General features: G+C 58.6%; 1 protein-coding gene and 1 long non-coding RNA gene across 7 annotated transcripts in view; one reads left to right on the top strand and one right to left on the bottom strand.

Moving 5' to 3' along the window:
* Nucleotides 1-474: 474 nt before the first annotated feature.
* The window catches only part of Zfr2 (zinc finger RNA binding protein 2), a 38,718-nt gene continuing 22,959 nt past the window's right edge, over nucleotides 475-16,233 (top strand). For 4 of the 6 annotated variants that reach the window (XM_048812167.1, XM_048812172.1, XM_048812160.1 and 1 more), the window contains exons 1-6: nucleotides 476-3,135; nucleotides 3,330-3,776; nucleotides 5,823-5,934; nucleotides 13,091-13,325; nucleotides 14,055-14,169; nucleotides 14,878-15,200. In XM_048812167.1, coding sequence (XP_048668124.1) covers nucleotides 5,909-5,934; nucleotides 13,091-13,325; nucleotides 14,055-14,169; nucleotides 14,878-15,200 — 699 coding nt within the window. In that variant the 5' untranslated portion in view covers nucleotides 476-3,135; nucleotides 3,330-3,776; nucleotides 5,823-5,908. Of the gene's footprint in view, nucleotides 3,136-3,329; nucleotides 3,777-5,822; nucleotides 5,935-13,090; nucleotides 13,326-14,054; nucleotides 14,170-14,877; nucleotides 15,201-16,233 lie in introns of all 6 variants that reach the window. The other 2 variants (XM_048812184.1, XM_048812180.1) reach the window with 2 other exon arrangements.
* On the bottom strand, nucleotides 6,854-9,803 carry LOC125619376. Its single transcript, XR_007350898.1, has 2 exons — nucleotides 9,136-9,803; nucleotides 6,854-8,980 (listed from the first exon to the last, which is right to left on the bottom strand). It is a non-coding gene; the product is annotated as an uncharacterized LOC125619376 (long non-coding RNA).

Raw genomic sequence — 16,233 nt, 5'->3', positions numbered from 1 at the left:
TCAGACCCTATCACAAGTGAATTGAATGTTTTTACAAATTTTCAGGGCTGAGGATGTAGCTCAGTGATAGAGCGCTTGCCTAACATGTGCCACACCCCTGAGTTTTATCCTCAGCACTGCGAAAAAAAAAAAAAAGCTTTTCAAGTATAGATTTTGAATTTTTATTTTATCCATTTTAGAACCAAAAATAAATTCCTAAACATTGGGATAAAAGTAAACTCCTAAGAGATCCTTTAAATTCCCAAACATATTCTCTGTTTCTGAATTTTTATAATCTTCTTTTAAATTTTTTTATAGTTGTAGATGGACAGAATGCCTTTATTTTATTTTTATATGGTGCTGAGGATTGAAACCAGGGCCTCGCACATGCTAGGCAAGCACTCTGCCACTGATGATGATGATGATCATCATCATCATCATTATCATGTGTGTGGTGCTGAGGGGCGCTTTGCCACTGAGCCACATCCCAGCCCTTTTTGTTTTTTATTTTGAGACAGGGCCTTGCTAAGTTGCTGATGCTGTCCTTGAACTTGCAACCCTCCTGCCTCAGCCTCCCAGTCACTGGGATGACAGGCGTGGCCACTGTGTCCAGCTATAAAAGCATTTTCTCATGACTCTTGGAATCAGTGTTTGCCATGAATGTATCCTGACAGGGGCCAGAGGTCACCTCAGCCAGTCAGCCACACATGGGGTGGGAGACCAGGTGGCAGGACTTGGTTTTTAGGTGGAACCCTCCCACACCAAAAGACCAGCACCAAGCAGAGCTGTGCAGAGTTCAGGAGTCTGCCTTATGGAGGCTGGGCTGGCGGAGGTGGGGTTGGCAGAGGTGGGGCTGGCCAGGGCGGGTTGTGGCCCCGTCTGCTCATAAAGGGAGCCTGCGTAGCACAGGCACAGGAAGAACCCTGTTCCTGCCGCTGTAGTTGCTTGGGAGGGCTCTGAGGATGTCTAGTTTGTGTTTTGAGGTTTGGGCCAGTTTTGGTTGTCATCATGCTCTAAATTGGGGTCTCACTATGTTGCTGAGCCTGGCCTTGAACTCACAGTCCTCCTGCCTCAGCCTCCCCAGTAGCTAGGATGACAGGCATGTCCACCACGCCGGCTTGCTTCCCTTCCCTAAGGTAGGTGCAAGGTGCCTGAGGCACCATGTTCCCACCCTGGCAGCCCACCAGGGGCTGTTGGTTGTCTCCGGATATCAGGGGCTCCAGACGAGTGCTGCCAGTCACACACCCTACACCGTCTATCTGCTCTTTGCTCCAGGCGGTGTCCTGTGGTCTTCTCTTGGGTGGACCCTCAGCCGAGGTGTTGGTTTTGGTGGGTGCTTTCCCTGGCAGCTTCCCTGCTAAGGCGACTTGGGCGTCCGGCACTTGCTTCCTCTGCTGTTCTGTTGACCGTGCCCCAGGGCAGCTCTTTGTCCCTGCTGGCTGAGACTGGAGAGGCTTCCTCCGTCTCTGTCGGCTTCTGTACCTTGGACAGTCGGTCCTGTTGCACAAGTCGGCCCCTTGGATGGTTGCTCCTGGAGCAAAGCTGATCCCAGCCTCCGGTGCCTGGGCTGAATGTTCTGGAAGGCCATCAACTAGCTTTGATTTTGAATGCAGTGGTTGCTTCTAGGGCCACTGTCTTCTCTGTGGAGCTTCCTCATAGGTGCCCTGGTGGCCGGCTTGGCTTGTCACTTCCTTCCCACAGCAGAGGTTCCGTGCTTGGGGGGCCGCAGAGCTGCTGCTGCTGCTCCCCAGGAGGTTTCCCACCCCCCGCAGGCAGGAGAGCAATGAAGCCACACCTGACCCCCTCACGCTCCAGATGTCCAGATGTCTGGTGTCCACAGCAGTTGAAAGGCATCACTTTGTTGAATGGCTCGGCTGGAGCTCTTCACCTGCCTGTCCTCGGCCACGCCTGCGCCCTCCCTCCTGCCCAGCCAGCAGTGTCAGGGAGCCTCGCTCCACAGTGCGTGACTGACGGACCACCACAGGGCCACCCTGTGAGGCACCTTCCTTTAGCAGGATGGAAGAGAAACCCAGGGGCTGCTGCCAGACACAGCCTGGCCCCCTGAGAGGCTTGGGCACAGCCCCAGAATGTGGACGGGGCTCTGTCCCAAGGGGCCGAGCTGGCCCTGGTGTGGAGCTGGATTCTGACCGCAGCTTCAAGTCGGTTGCGGACGGGGCGGGTGGTAAAGCCTCTGTTACCTCGGAACAACTCGAGATCTCTGTAGTGCGTCAGCATGTTTTCCAGGGGCATCTGGGTTTGTAGTGGGGGTTCCACCTGGAGACACACATGAGGCTTTCATAGTAAAAGAAAAGAAAATGCCAGTTCTGCTAAGCCTCGCAAGCACACTGTCCAACAGGCAGGCTGGGTGCGGCTCAAGCGCTGAGGCCCGGGTCCCGTCCCAGCACCAGAAATGAAACAAAAGTGTATGGTGTGTTTCAAACATAAAGCCCCTGAGAACAGGAGTACAGTCAAATAGCGCCTGGGCTGTAGAACGCAACCTCACTGCCAATAAAGCAGACCTGAGGCCCCCTGGGCAGCGACCGTGGGGCCTCGCTCGTGCTGCACTTGACCTTGGCCTCCAGCCTTGCACCCTGAGCTGCTACCTTCCAAGCTCAGCTTGCAGGAGCCAGGGTTTCCCTCAGCAGTGCTGAAAGATGGGTGGGCTTGATGCCCAGGTCTCCGGCTGCCTGTGCTGGCCTCTCACCACTGGGGGGCCCTAGGAGGAGGGTGCTAGAGAGGCCAGCAGCGGAAGAGCTGTGTCCCCAAGTTAAGAGCCTCCTCAAAGCAAGAATCACTGAGGTGGCTCAGCCCTGGGATTCTGGAAGAATCTCTTCCTTTGGGTTTTCATGTCTTGGACTCTGTCTTCTCTGTTTCCGTGTGCTCCCACTGAGGTGTTCTTTGGAAGCCATATCCAGCAGAATCATCATTTGCCACTGGAAGGACGTGTCCTCCTTCCTGATGGTCCCTGGGCATCCCACCACTGGCCTTGACCTTGGGTTCCACACTGCATTTTGATGCCTGTTCTTCCCTCAGGGTCTTGGTCCCTTGAGAACAAGTAAGAGCCTATCAGGAGAGAGGCCGGGTGGGGGACCTGGACGTCTCTGGATGAGCCCGTCCATCCTCAGGACCTCGATGTCCCCAGGAATTCAGTGAACTGTGAGCAAAACTGTCTTGCCGCCTTTGTGTTCTAAATCTAACCTGGAATGCGTGCCCTCCCTCTGCCCCAGCAAACATTCAGAGCAAAGAGCCACCCAGAGACCACCGCCCAGGGCCCAAGGACAGAAGCCCAGGGAGGAAGGGAGAGCGGGCATCAATGGAGTTGGGCTAAAATACCGGTTTTCCTCCACCAGTGGTGGCCGGAGCATGTCCAGCTTCCTGCCTGAGCTGCCACCCCCAGGTTGGTCCCCAGCCCAGGCTCTGCTGCCATGGAGACAGCGGGCAGCAGCACTGCAGTGCCGGGCGGCTGTCTCTGAGCAACAGGTGGTTCCAGCAGCAGCAGCAGCAGCAGGAAACCTGCTCGTGGACCGAGGGCAGCTTTACAGGGCGAAGCTGCGACGTCGCCAGTTCCTGGGCCTCACAAGCTGTTTGCTGTCACAGCAGCTGTGTGTGAGCGGGCGGCCACTATTTAAAGGCTGGCCGGCTTCACAGTGAGTCTTGAGTCCCAGCAGTGCTTCACCCGGGCAGCTCTGGCCACCCTGGACACACAGTGCACCAGCCCCAAGCTGGCCCAGGGGCACGGAGTCCTCCTTCAGTGGTCTCACTGTCCCAGCGCCAGATCAGCGATTCCTATTTCACAGGTGAGTAAACGGAGGCAAGAAAGAGTATGGCCAGCCCAAGGCCCTGCAGGCCACTCCAGATTCCACACCCTCTGCTGACCATGCTCCCCACAGTGCCTCGGCCCCAAATCCTCTTGGCGCACACCAGAACCTCTGGTGTCGTCAACCTCCCATCCCTTCTTGCACCTGCAGCGTTGCTCTATGGACTAGTGTTATGCGGGAAGCCAGCGCCACAGGAGGGTTTCTTACAGTGCCTGAGGAGGGGTCACGTCACAGTCTGATCATTTGAAGAGGTGCAGAGACCCCGAGGCTCCCCTGCATGTGGGCCTTGAGCCTCAGGCCAGCAGCTGGCCCGGGAGCACTGCCTCCTCCCCCAGGTGAGGCCACAGCAGAGAAGCCCTCATCAGCCTCTGTCAGCTCCATGCCTTGACCTTGGCCTCCAGTCCCCAGAACTGTGAGCAATAAACCTCTGTGCTTTACAAGTCCCCAGGCTGTGGTCTGTTGGAGGTGTGCACAGTGACTGAGACACTGTCCCTGGTGACTCAGTGGGCTCCTTGTGCCCCAGGCAGAGGGACTGGTTTGCAGATGGAAGCTGTGCTGCCAGCAAACCCTTTGCCATCTCTAGAGAGCCACCAGCCCCAGAGGGGCCTCTCCCTGGTCAGCCAAGCACCATGAGATGCAGAAAATAAAACATGACTACCACAGGGAGGTGGGCTTTCCCGTGGGCACCACCTTCATGGACACCCTCTCCCCAACACCCTCCTGCCCCTGCCTGGACCAGGCAGGGGTTAAGGGTCTCCCTGCTCTTCCTTGTGACTTCCTGACTGTGCCTGCACCTTCCTGAGTCCCCAGCTTTGGCTCTCTGGGTGTCTGACTCTGACTCAGTGTCACCACCCTCCCCTCAGACCTTGGAGATTGTCCCCAGGGCATCTCTCCAGAAGTGTTCCGGCAGCCACCCTCACTGGCTCTGTGTTCACAGCTGGTGCCCTTGGTCTTGGCCATGCACTCCTATGTCCAGCTCAGCCCAGGCCCAGTCCCGAGCTTCAACTTTATATGGTTGTCAAAAGGGTGAGAGCAGATGCACAGCCGATCATGTGGCCTGCAGCTCTGGGAATGTGTGCCCTGTGCAGGAGTGGCCAGCCCCACCTCAGGCCCCAAGCGCTCTTCTTCCATAAGCCACTTAGGCCACCAGTGCAGGGCTGGCCTTTTGGGCACCCGCACCCTAGTCCTTTGGGCTCCAGGGACCTACTGCCCTGATAGGCTTCCTGCCTCCATATAAGTCTCCTGTGGCTGCTGTAACAAATAGCCACACACTCAGGGGCTCAGACATCCAAAATGGAGCCGGGTGCAGTGATGCACACCTATAATCCCAGCGGCTCTGGAGGCTGAAACAGGAGGATTGTGAGTTCAAAGCCAGCCTCAGCCTCAGCAATGGTGAGGCACTAAGCAGCTCAGTGAGACCCTGTCTCTAAGTAATATACAAAATAGGGCTGGGGAGTGGCTCAGTGGTCGAGGGCCCTGAGTTCAATCCCCGGTACCCCCCTGTCCCCCCCCCAAAAAAAAAGAAATCCAAATGGGTCTCTCTGAGGTAAAACCAGGGTGTGGGCAGGTCTTCCCACCTCTTCCCCTGCTGGAGCCGGGAATCCCTTGGGCTGTGGCCCCATCACTCCACCCCCTGTGGCAGGACCACAAGCCAGGGCACCACCTGGCCCTGTTTCCTCTCCCTCTCGCCCCTCCTGTGCTGGGCTGCCCTGGCCCCCTCTGGGGCTCTTTGCTTCTGCTTCTGCCCCTGCCCCGTCCCAGTCCCTTGTCGCCCTGCTCTGCATGGAGCTCCCCAGGTGGCTCGGAGTGGAGGCCGCAGGCTGCGGCTGCCCCTGAGGCGACCCGTTTCCTCTGGCCTCTCCGGCTCTGCGCTTCTCCTGCAGCAGGCCAGCTGCCCACCTCCAGCCTTGGTGCAGTTCTGCCTGTGCAGCGGCACCTTTGCATCTGGCCGGGCAGCGGCCAGCACATGTCCCTGGACTGGTCGTGCCCACCACTGCTGCCAGGGCTTCTCTCCCTTCCCATCAGATCTCACACAGACTGCTCTCAAGCGCCACCAGCAAAAGCAGAGTCACCTTACAGTTCCCGAGCCCTCGGGCTCCTTCAAGGCCTGGATGGCGTCTCCTCTAGCTGGCCCCAGGTGGCTCCCTCCACTCTCCTTCTGTTCTTCACATGCAAACAGTTGTTGATGCGAGGCTGAGGGTTAAAACAGCAGCCAGCAGTCCACCCTGTAGGAGGCGCTGTGCCCAGCGAGGTCAGGAGCCCTTCCCTCGCCCCACGCGGGCTTCTTCCTGTCCCACTGAATCTCGTGCTTATTTTGTGTTTCCTTGCTTTCTCTCATCTTCCCTGAGTGCCTTGCATGGTGTGTCACCTTCCTTCCTGTCACTAACAAATACCTGATGGCCAGCTTAAAGAGGACGGGGGTTTTGCTCAGTTTTGGAGGTGGCAGGCCGTGGTGGGCAGGCCAGCTGCTCTGGGCCTGTGGTGAGGGGCACAGCTTGCAAGGAGCCCGTGGTGCCCCAGACCATTCTCGTAGTGGCCAGGGAACACAGAGAGCATCTCATAGTCCAGGGTCCGAGGCCTCCCACCAAACCCAGCTCTCAGGCTCCTCCATCTCCCAGCTGCACCTCCTTGGGCCAGGCCTGCAACACATGGCCTCTGGGGACAGTCCAGGCCTAGCTGCGGCATCAGATCTTTATGCTGATAGAAATCCCCCAGTTCTGCGTCCTCATTGGGTGAACGGGGCCTTGGCCTTAGACGGACAAGGGCTAAGCCCTGATGCCCAGACACTTGCTTCCCCGACTCATTACAAATTCGTTTAATTTTTTTTTTTTTTATGCCAAGGATTGAACTCAGGGGTACTTCCCTTGAGCCACATCCCCAGCCCTACTTTATATGTTATTTGGAGACAGGGCCTCACTGAGTTGTTTAGTGCCTCACGTTTGCTGAGGCTGGCTTTGAGGCTGACAATCCTCCTGCCTCAGTTCCTGAGCTGTTGGGATTACAGCGTGGCCACCACACCCGCCTACTTTAATGTTTTAAAACTTCCAAAACAATAATTAGTTAGAACTGAAGACTTTATACGAAGTGCCTTTTAAAAAATTACGAATGTAGATGACTGTCCTTTTCACGAGTATTTTCCCACATTTTTTATTCGTGTGTTCTCATGGCTCATGACGGTGGATTTGTTGTCACACTCTCCACACACACCAGGCGACAGTAGCGTCCCCCAGAGCTTCCTCTTCCCCCAAAAGATACTTTCAAAAATAGCTTTCTTGAGACATAACTCTCTGCATAGTCCACCCTTCTAAAGTGCAGGAACAGTGGCTTTCTGACATTCATGGGGTTATCACCCATCGCCTCTAACTCCAGAACATTCTGTCATCTTAAAGGAAAACCCACGCCATGAGCAGTGTCCTGTCCCTCCCCAGCCCTGCAGACACAGCCTCACCCACTGGGCCTGGTTCACCCTGCACAGTGGGTGGACTGGGTTCCTCCTCTTCATGCCATCACGGCTCCTCCTCCTCCTCCTCCTCGTCCTCCTTCTCTGCTGGCAAAATGTGTTTACTATAAAATTTGTTGCCTAGCCTGGGCAGGTGCTGCTGGATCTGCCCTAGTGACAGGGCCTTTCTACTCAGGCTCAAACCAAGGTGACCCCGGGCAAATCCATTGGGCCAGTGCCTTTGGCAAGGAAGGGGCACGGCCAGAGCTCGCAGCCCTCAGATTCCTCAGGGGACCCAGGAAAAAGCCAAGGAACTGCAAGAAGGGAGCGAAGGTCAGCGTGACTCTGCTGTGGGAAGCTGAGGAGGTGGAGGCTTCCGGGACTGTTCCTCCCCAGGCCTAGGCCCTCAGCCTGTCCCACCCACGCTCCCGTGTCCTGCCCTCCCCTTCCAAGTGCCTCCGCGGCAGCTCTGCACACCAGGCCAGGCCAGCCTCCCTGCCTTGGCCCTGCAGCCCAGGAGCTCCCAGTCATGACAGCCACATGTGTCCCCAGACATGGCCCAGGGTCCTAGGGCAGGATTTCCCTGTGACACTCCTGCTCTGAGGTCCTGGGCCTGGCAGCCACAGGGCTGAACCCTGATTTCCTGCCCAGCTGAAGCACGGCGGCGTGGAGGACTGGCTGCTGCTGCCCCGCCAGGCCTCCCTGCGTCTCCTCGGATCTCACGGCCTGCGTCCAGGCGTCCTCATGCCCTCCTGGGGCTGGCAGACTGCAGCAGAAGTGACTGTGCCCTTCCTGAGCCTGGGCCTCCAGGGGCCTGGCCTGCGTCCCCCCTGGAGTACCCAGCATGTGAATGACCCAACCTGGCCCCTGGAGGAGGAGAGCCACCATGGCCCATCTGGCAGCTGCCGCCTGAGACGCGGGAGGGAGCCCCGCCCAGGCTGCCTGCAGAGGCTGGAGCAGCAGGGACCACAGGCCTCGCTGGCCACCGTGGCCAGCTTGAGCTGCAGCAGCACAGTGAATGGGCTGCCGAGCGCTGGGCCAGCGTTGGGTTTAGATGCTGAAGTGTGCTCCTCAGGCCACCCACTGTCATGAAAGCACACCCTTTGACTCTTGCCAACCTTTCAAAGATGGAAAAGCTCTCTTACCTGGGGCCCGCAGTTTTAGTAAAGAAACAAGCGCCACGAACCAGCAGCCACGGGACGAGCCCCTTGCCCTTCCACTCTCCTCTCCCTTCCTGCCTGGGCCCCCTGGGCAGAGCTCTCAGAGAGAGGCAGTGACCCCAGGTGGCCCGCAGGCAGCGGGCGGCTTCGCTGCGCTTGACGGTTACTCAACATGAGTTGGGCCAAGAGTTCCCTTTTTGGGTCTCCATCACTGCCTCGTCACCACCAGCGCTCCTGACACTTGGCGGTCCCGGCCTGTGGTGGGCGTCTCAGCCCTGGCTGCCTGGGGGCGGGCTCTGACTGTGACCTGTTCGCTCTCTCCCACTCCCTCCAGCTTGGCCCCAGGGTGTCTCCCGAGGGTCCTGCAGCCCTGGCCTTTCACTTCTCACTTCAGCAGCCTGGTCATGGCAGTCTTAGTCAGCTGGGGCCTCTGTGACAAAATCCTGCAGAGTGGGTGGCTTCAACAGCAGACCTTTATTTCCTGCAGTCCCGGAGGCTGCAGTCCAAGATCAAAGCGTGGGCAGGGCGGGTTTGTCCCACGGCCTCTTCTTGGCTTGCAGATGGTGGCCGCTTGCTCTCCGTCACTGTAATGACATACCTGACGTAATTAATTTAAAAAGAGTGCAGGTTTCTTTCCGCTGTAGTTGCAGAGGTTTCGGTCATGATGGGGGCCCGTGGCTTTTAGGTATGTGGCAAGAGGCACATCATGGAGGGAACTTACGACAGCAGACCCGCTTACCTCATGAGCCAGGGAGCAAAAGAAGGGGGTCTGGAGATTTGGCTGTGGTGGACCATCGCCCTGGCACGTGTGAGGCAATTAAAAAAAAAAGGAAGAAGGGGCGGGGGTCACCAACCCCTTCTAAGGCACATCCCAGTCCTGCCACCCCTACCAGCCCACTTCTTAAAGCCTCTCCACCTCCCTAGGGCACCACTGGGACCCAGTCTCCAACTCCAGCTCCACACCACGCAGTCTCCTTCCTGTGTGGCTCGCGTGGCCTTTTTGCCGTGTGCCTTCTCCAGGCCTGTGGGGCCAGACCCCAGCCTGTGGCCTCAGGCACTCTTTATCAGCTCTTTAAAGAGCACGTCTCCAAATACCATCGCCCTGGGCTCAGGGCTCGGGGTCTGTCTGACTCTGGAGGGGCACAGGTCTGTCCGCAGCTCCTAAAACAGCTCACATCCTGTCACGGGGCCCGGTGGCTCCCTTTGCTTCCTGGATTAATCTAAGAGCCCTGAGCCGTAGTTTCTCTGTGCAGCTGGCAGCCACTAGGGCTGCTTCTGTGTTTTGGCTGCTGTCAATCACACTGCTATCGACATGGCTGTACATCCATGTCCCCCTTGCTTTGGGATGACACCTGGGCAGGAGCTGCTAGCTCACCTGGGCAGTCTGTCCAGCCCTTAGAGAGCCGCTGGGCATTTTCCATAGTGCTGGCACTTTCCATTCCCATGGGCTGCTTCTTGGGGTGATGAAAATGTTCTAAAATTAATGTGGTGAAGGTTGCACAACTTCCCAGATGTACCAAAGCCATCACACTTTACACTTTAAATGGCTGAATTGTGTCGGTGTGAATTAGATCTCAATAAAGCTCTTATTTTTATTTTTAATTTTTTGGTGGGTGGTTACTGGAGATTGAACTCAGGAGCACTTGACCACTGGGGCACATCCCAGCCCTTTTTTAATTTTATTTAGAGACAGGGTCTCCCTGAGTTGCTTAGCGCCTCACCGTTGCTGAGGGTGGCTTTGAACTCGCAATCCTGCCTCAGCCTTCAGAGCCACTGGGGTTACAAGCGTGCGTCACTGTGCCCAGCAGTTGTTATTTTATTTGATTTTTTTAAAGAGAGAGAGACAGAGAGAATTTTTTAATATTTATTTTTTAGTTTTTCGGTCAACACAACATCTTTTTATTTTAAGTGGTGCTGAGGATCGAACCCAGCGCCCCGTGCATGCCAGGTGAGCGCGCTACCGCTTGAGCCACATCCCCAGCCCCAGCAGTTGTTACTTTTAAAGACGGTACAGAAATTATAATTTAATGAGGATCAGGGGCTGGGGTTGTAGCTCAGTGGTTGAGCACTTGCCTGACATGCGTGAGGCACTGGATTTGATCCTCAGCGCCACATTAAAAAAAAAATAAATAAATATATTGTGTCTATCTACAACTAAAAAAAAATTAAAAAAATAATAATTTAATGAGGATCAAATTGTTAAATCAAAATTACTAAAGTTCCTTGGGTTCTGAAACACTGAGTTGCATATTCTTCCGTGCTTCTCAGAGGTCAGTTGTGATCCCAGGGCCCAGGGCCCTCTGGCTGCCTCGTGAAGTGCCTTCTGCCTCACCTGGGCACACCAGACCTGCAGTGTGGGAGCATCATGAGTTTTTGTGCTGCAGTGTCCCCAGCTGCCCAGCAGTGCTGTGACCCACGCACCCGCCTGGAACCTCAGGGTGGGCAGGCCCAGCACTTCCACTCTGCAGTCCGGCACTTCCTGCCTTTGCAGGCCTCAGGCCTCGGAGAGCCGCCACAGGCGTGGGCAGCAGGGCCCTGAGCCCCAAAGGCATCCCAGAGCCCCACATGGGGGCAGGGTCTCCCCAGCTTGAGCTGCGGTAGCCACAGAGCAGGTGCTCCTTGGTAGGTGTCTGCAGTGGCCTCGGTGGCCACCACTAGGCACAGGAGTCAAAATCTATATGGATTAAAGTGCAACAAGGTTTTGAATCGTGCCCAAGCATGGTGCTGGGGTGGGACCCTGGCCTCGCTCATCCTGGGCAGGCGCCCCCACCACTGAGCCACATGCGGCTCCTGGCCACTGTCCTCATCTACCTTTGCCCTCTGAGATAAGGAGAGAGACCTCCCGGGGCTCATCTGAGGGTCTGTTTCTCTGTAGCTGCCAGGCGCTCCTTGGAGAGATGAAGACCTCCCTTGGGGGCACCATCCGGGGAGTGCGTGGCCTCTGGCACAATTCACTCTGCTCTTGGGCAGGGTCGGGAGCCAGCAGGAGCACCTGGGGCCAGAGAGCGCTTCAGGAGGCTCCAGAGAAGCAGCCAACAAGGCGCCAGCCAGGGCCGCCCCAGCCTGCCCGCATCCAGCAACCTGAAGGCCCAGCAGTGTGGCACCTGCTGCGAGCCATGAAGCCAGAGGGACAGAATGGCAGGGATGGGGATCTGTCTGGGAAGACCTGGCCTAGAGGGGACATCTGAGCAGCCACCCGCAGGTGGGGGCAATGCTGAAAGGGTTGGGAGGGCCTTGAGCAGGGGGAAGACGCGGAAAGGGTGGGCTTGGAGGGACCCCCTGGCTGCTGGAGGACAGAGAGAGGCTGTGGGGGGTGGGGCCGCGGGGCAGGCAGCGCTGTGCACCCCAGAGAACAGCAGGCCCTGTGGGAGGGCGGCTCTGCTCCCCTGCTCCTGGTGGAAGCCCCAGGCCCGTTCCACGCGGTCTTCCTCGTGGCCTTCCTGCCCGGGCTCTGTCAGCCCAGGCCAACAGCTGACTCGACACAACTGTGTCACTGACACAGAGACCTTCTTATGTTTTCCCTGAACCATAGAGTGTCACAACTTTGTGGCAGGTGTTAGGAGTCACCTAGAGATGGTCTAAGGTCCATAGGACCCTGCGGCAGGTCCTGTGCAGATGGCATGCCCCGTAGCACCCAAGTTTTGGTGTCTGCGAGGTCTTGGAACCTGCTCCCTGTGGACACCAAGGGATGGTGCGATCCTTTGTTTGTCCCCAAATTCCTCTCATCCTGCCACCTGCCTGCAGGCTCTGCGCGCCGTCTCCTGTGATCTGTGTGGCGAGGGTTAAAATCTCTCCTCATCCCTTTCCCTGCTGAAGGCCCCTCCACTTCCACGCCTCCCCTGGTGGGTGACACAGAGCAAAGAGTGCTGGGCTCGAAACAGCACCTGTGCTGGCTTCTCTGCGAGATGGGAGCCCCCCACCCTCCTCCTTGGAGGGGCTCCTGGTGACTGCAGGGCGGACAGTGCTGTCCTCTCTGTGGGGAGCCAGGTGACGTGGATGGGGGCTCACCGGAAGCCGGTTCTCACACAGGAACAGTCCTTGGTGCTAAGGGACCTTCTGCATCTTAACAACCAGGTGGTGACCTGCTCTGTTAAGCCAGATGGCCCCCAATTTAGGGTGATCCAGTCGGGTCTGCCTTGCAGCCCGGTGACGGCACCCTGCGCAGCCGTTCCACTCTCACTTTGTGTGCGGTGCTCACAGATCACACAGGTCGGATTCTCCACCCTAATTCCAGCTCTGTGCGGGGCAATCTCGCCCTCGCAGGCTGGCGCTCGGTGGTGGAATCTAGGAGAGGGCTGTGCTAGATGCAATTCCAGGTCACGGTCATCTTCCACTTGGTTTTATCGGCTGCAGCCACTTGGGCATCGGGTGGCATCTATACCGTAAAGTCAGCTGTCTTGGGAGGACACTGATGTTGGGCTTAAAGACGAGCCTCACCAGGGGCTCACCCGGGAAGCAGCAGAATGGGTTTGGTCCCAATGGCCACGAACCCTGCCCTGGTTCCCCTCGGGGTTGTTGAGATGGTTGAAGGGAACTTGAAACTGTGCCTGGGCCCCAGGAAGCTCAGAGGTGCTGGCAGACTCAGAAGGTGTCCCGCTCGGGTTGGCCGCAGTGAGTCGGGTTGCTGGAGTTCCATGTCCGGCTCAGGCGCGCTGAGAACTGCGTCTGATCAGCTCGGGCTTTTGTGATTCCAGCACCCAGCCGCCCCCAGCCTTTCCTCTCCCGGCCTCCGGGGCCAGTTACTCCATGCAGCCGGCTCCAGGGATGGACCCCTCTGTGAACCTGGCCTTCGCCCCGGCAGCCCAGCCGCCCAGCCCTGGAGCCCCCGCAGGGTATGGCTGCTACCAGCCCCACTCTGGCCAGGACCTTGGTTACAACAACCAGCCCCAGGAGCCTGTCCCCGGGCCCACCTCTGCACCCACCTATCAGGTACCCCACTGCCAACGTGGCGGGAGACGTCGTGTGGCATGGATGAGTGTGGTGGACTCCTTTCGGACCCTGTCCTGTGGGCCTTGTATGGTCACCTTTCTTTCTAGCACTGTCTGTGAGGTGTGGGAAGGCCGTTGAATTACAGTTCCCTCCCAAGGGGGGCAGTCCCCTCCATCGTGGAAGCTGTACCCGAGGAGCTCCTGAGGACAGTGGCTGCCCAGCGAGGGCCTGCTCCAGTGCTCTCCCCGCCCACAGCCCCTCCTCCTGGATCTGCAGCTTGGGACCTGCGATCAGGCCACTGTCTCCACTAGGTGTTCCCAGCTCTCCTGCAGTGCTGTGACACGTCCTGCCTCCAGCTCCTGCCCCCACCTCATCCCCATCCACATCAGTGAATGGCATCACAGGCACCAGAGACCCAGCATGGCACCCATCAAGCCACTGTCTTTGTCCCTCTCCCTACTCCTCACCAAGGCCTGGGACATCTCCCTCCAAAACTGCCCTCCTCCCAGTAGCCTACTGAAAATCACAGGCAACTCTTGGTCACTAGCATCAGCTCCACTAGGGCCGCTGCGTCCACCTCTGTCTGCGCTGTGTCCCCAGTTCCTCTACCAGGGCTTGTCACGGGGTGGGGGGCTCGGGGAGTGAGTGACTGAGCTGGGGCCTGTGGGGAGCCTTCCCAGCCCAGGCCCTGAGCTGCTCCCCCTCTCTCCCGCGGAAACCCTCACGCAGGACACTTACAGCTATGGACAGTCGACAGCCACCAGGAGCTACGAGGACAGACAGCACTACGAGGCTGCTGCCCATCAGCCTGGGCCTGAGGCTTCGGACTCGCTCTGCCAGCCAGGTGGGTGTGCAGGGCCCAGGGGCAGGACAGGCGGTTGGCACACAGGCGGGATTCACGAGGTTCCACCTGCAACCTTCTGGGAGACCAGGGGGTGTCTCCTGCTTGTCACATAGGCCCCAGTCTCAGCGGGCGGCTAGGCCTGTGAAGAGGGCAGGGCAGAGAGCTGATGGCTTTTTCGGGGGCACTTTGCGGGATGGAGGGGCGAGTTCTGTCGGGGAGACACGGGATGAGGTGGGGTGTGTACGGCCCTTGTCTACCCAGCACCAGAGGGGGAGCCAGAGCTGGAGGCCATGGTGGGCCAGGGCCTCGGGCATGTCACTGCCAGGTCACTGCCAGGGCCTGGCTCCGGTTTCAACTGCCAGTGAGCTCCAGTCAGCAGCACCCGGCAGGCCCCCACGACTGTGCCTCTGGGAGAGGGTGGTGGGAGATGGGTCTGACCTCTTGGGACCCGCGGAGGCCACAGGAGCACAGGGGTGGGCAAAGCCAACCTCAGCCCCACAACCGGCAGCAATAGCCGGAGCAGAGCCACCAACCTGCCCCCGTCCTCAGGCAACACCTGCCCCATGACCCTGAGCGACTAGAGCCAGGCCTCCATTTGCACCCTAGTACAGGTCCCCTGTCCCCATTTACCCAGACTGCCTGTCCCTCTGTCCCTGTGATCAACTCTGTTGGGATTGCCCCTCCCCCTCTCGTTTTTCTCCCTCTCAGGACCGAGCCACCCAAGCTACGGGGCGTGTGTGTACTCAGCAGCCAGCGCTTACTACCCTCCGCCGCCCCCCCAGACACAACCCTCGCCCCCCTCGGGGCCTTCTCAGCAGCTGCAGCCACTGCCACCCCGGCAGCCTTCCCCGCCGCCGTCTGCACCGGTGGGCTCAGTCCCATGGGGTGGCCCAGGAAGCAGCCCTAGAGACAGCTCCGCTGGCAGCTTCCCTGAGAAGTTTCCCAGCAGGCCACCGAGGCCCAAGGTGGGCCCCAGGCAGCCCCAGCTCCACTACTGCGACACCTGCAGGATCAGCTGTGCGGGACCCCAGGTCAGCCTCTGCCCTGTCGAGGGTGGGCACAGGGCAGGGCCACTGCCTGCCGACAGGTCTGCTGGGAACCGTGCACCGTAAAGCGTGCGTTGGCATCGCCTCAGCACGGGCCTGCTGGCATCTGGTGGGAGAAGTGGGAGCCGGGCACAGTGCTGCCAGCTGACGCAGAGGCCCAGTCCTGATCCCGGGGCTCTCTGCTGTCCCAGGAGGGGAGGTGCAGCCAGTGGTGCACAGGTGTGGCTTCCAGCGTGGATAGGGGTGGCATCCCTTTGCTGGGGGACAAGCAGAGCCACAGGCAGACACAGAGGCCTGGGGTGTGTGCCCATGTAGACACACGTGGGTGCCTGTGTGTGCTTTTGTGTAGGCGTGCATGGGTATGAAGACCTGTGCGTGTGCCTGTGTGCTCCTGTGCATGAATGTGTGAGAGAAGGGGAGGATTTCCCTATCACACGGCAGCGAGATTGTGGTCTCAACACTCAGAAGTCACCCAGGAAGACTGTGGCCTCTTTCCCTGGAAAGAATCAGACCTCAGGCTCCGTCTTGGCAGAGCACGCAGCCTGATTTTGGCAGAGCACGCAGCCTGATTTTGTTCCATGTTTCATACTGTGAAGGGAGCGCAGGGGCGTGCAGGGGAGTGGAGTCCTAATCAGGCTCTGGAGACGCGAGAGAAGCCCCCAGAAGGTTCCTCAGGCTCCAGGGATGCAGCTGAGGGCACGTGCTGGGGGCCAGCGCAGGCCCCACTCACCCGCCCGCCCCTTCCTTGTTGGGGCTCTTCCCAGAGGCTCTGACCCCGCTGGGTTCCCGCGCTCTGTCAGAGTCTGGGACAGAACCCCTGAAGCGCACCCCTACATCGCGCGCACGCCCTTGGCAAGGCCTGCCTGGCGCACCCCACGCCTGGCTTCCATCTCCAATAGAGCAAAACGGTGAAACCGTGGCGGGCTGGCCGGGGGCACGCAGCGTGCCTCTGTGAGGCTCAGGATGCACGGGAAGGGGCAGCGCAGGACCAGCCTGCGGGGTCGGGGTGCGGCTGGCC

This window comes from Marmota marmota, unplaced genomic scaffold (genome assembly GCF_001458135.2).
Source record: "Marmota marmota marmota unplaced genomic scaffold, marMar, whole genome shotgun sequence".
NCBI classification, from domain to species: Eukaryota; Metazoa; Chordata; class Mammalia; order Rodentia; family Sciuridae; genus Marmota; species Marmota marmota.
This window is presented reverse-complemented; position numbering and strand designations above follow the sequence as displayed.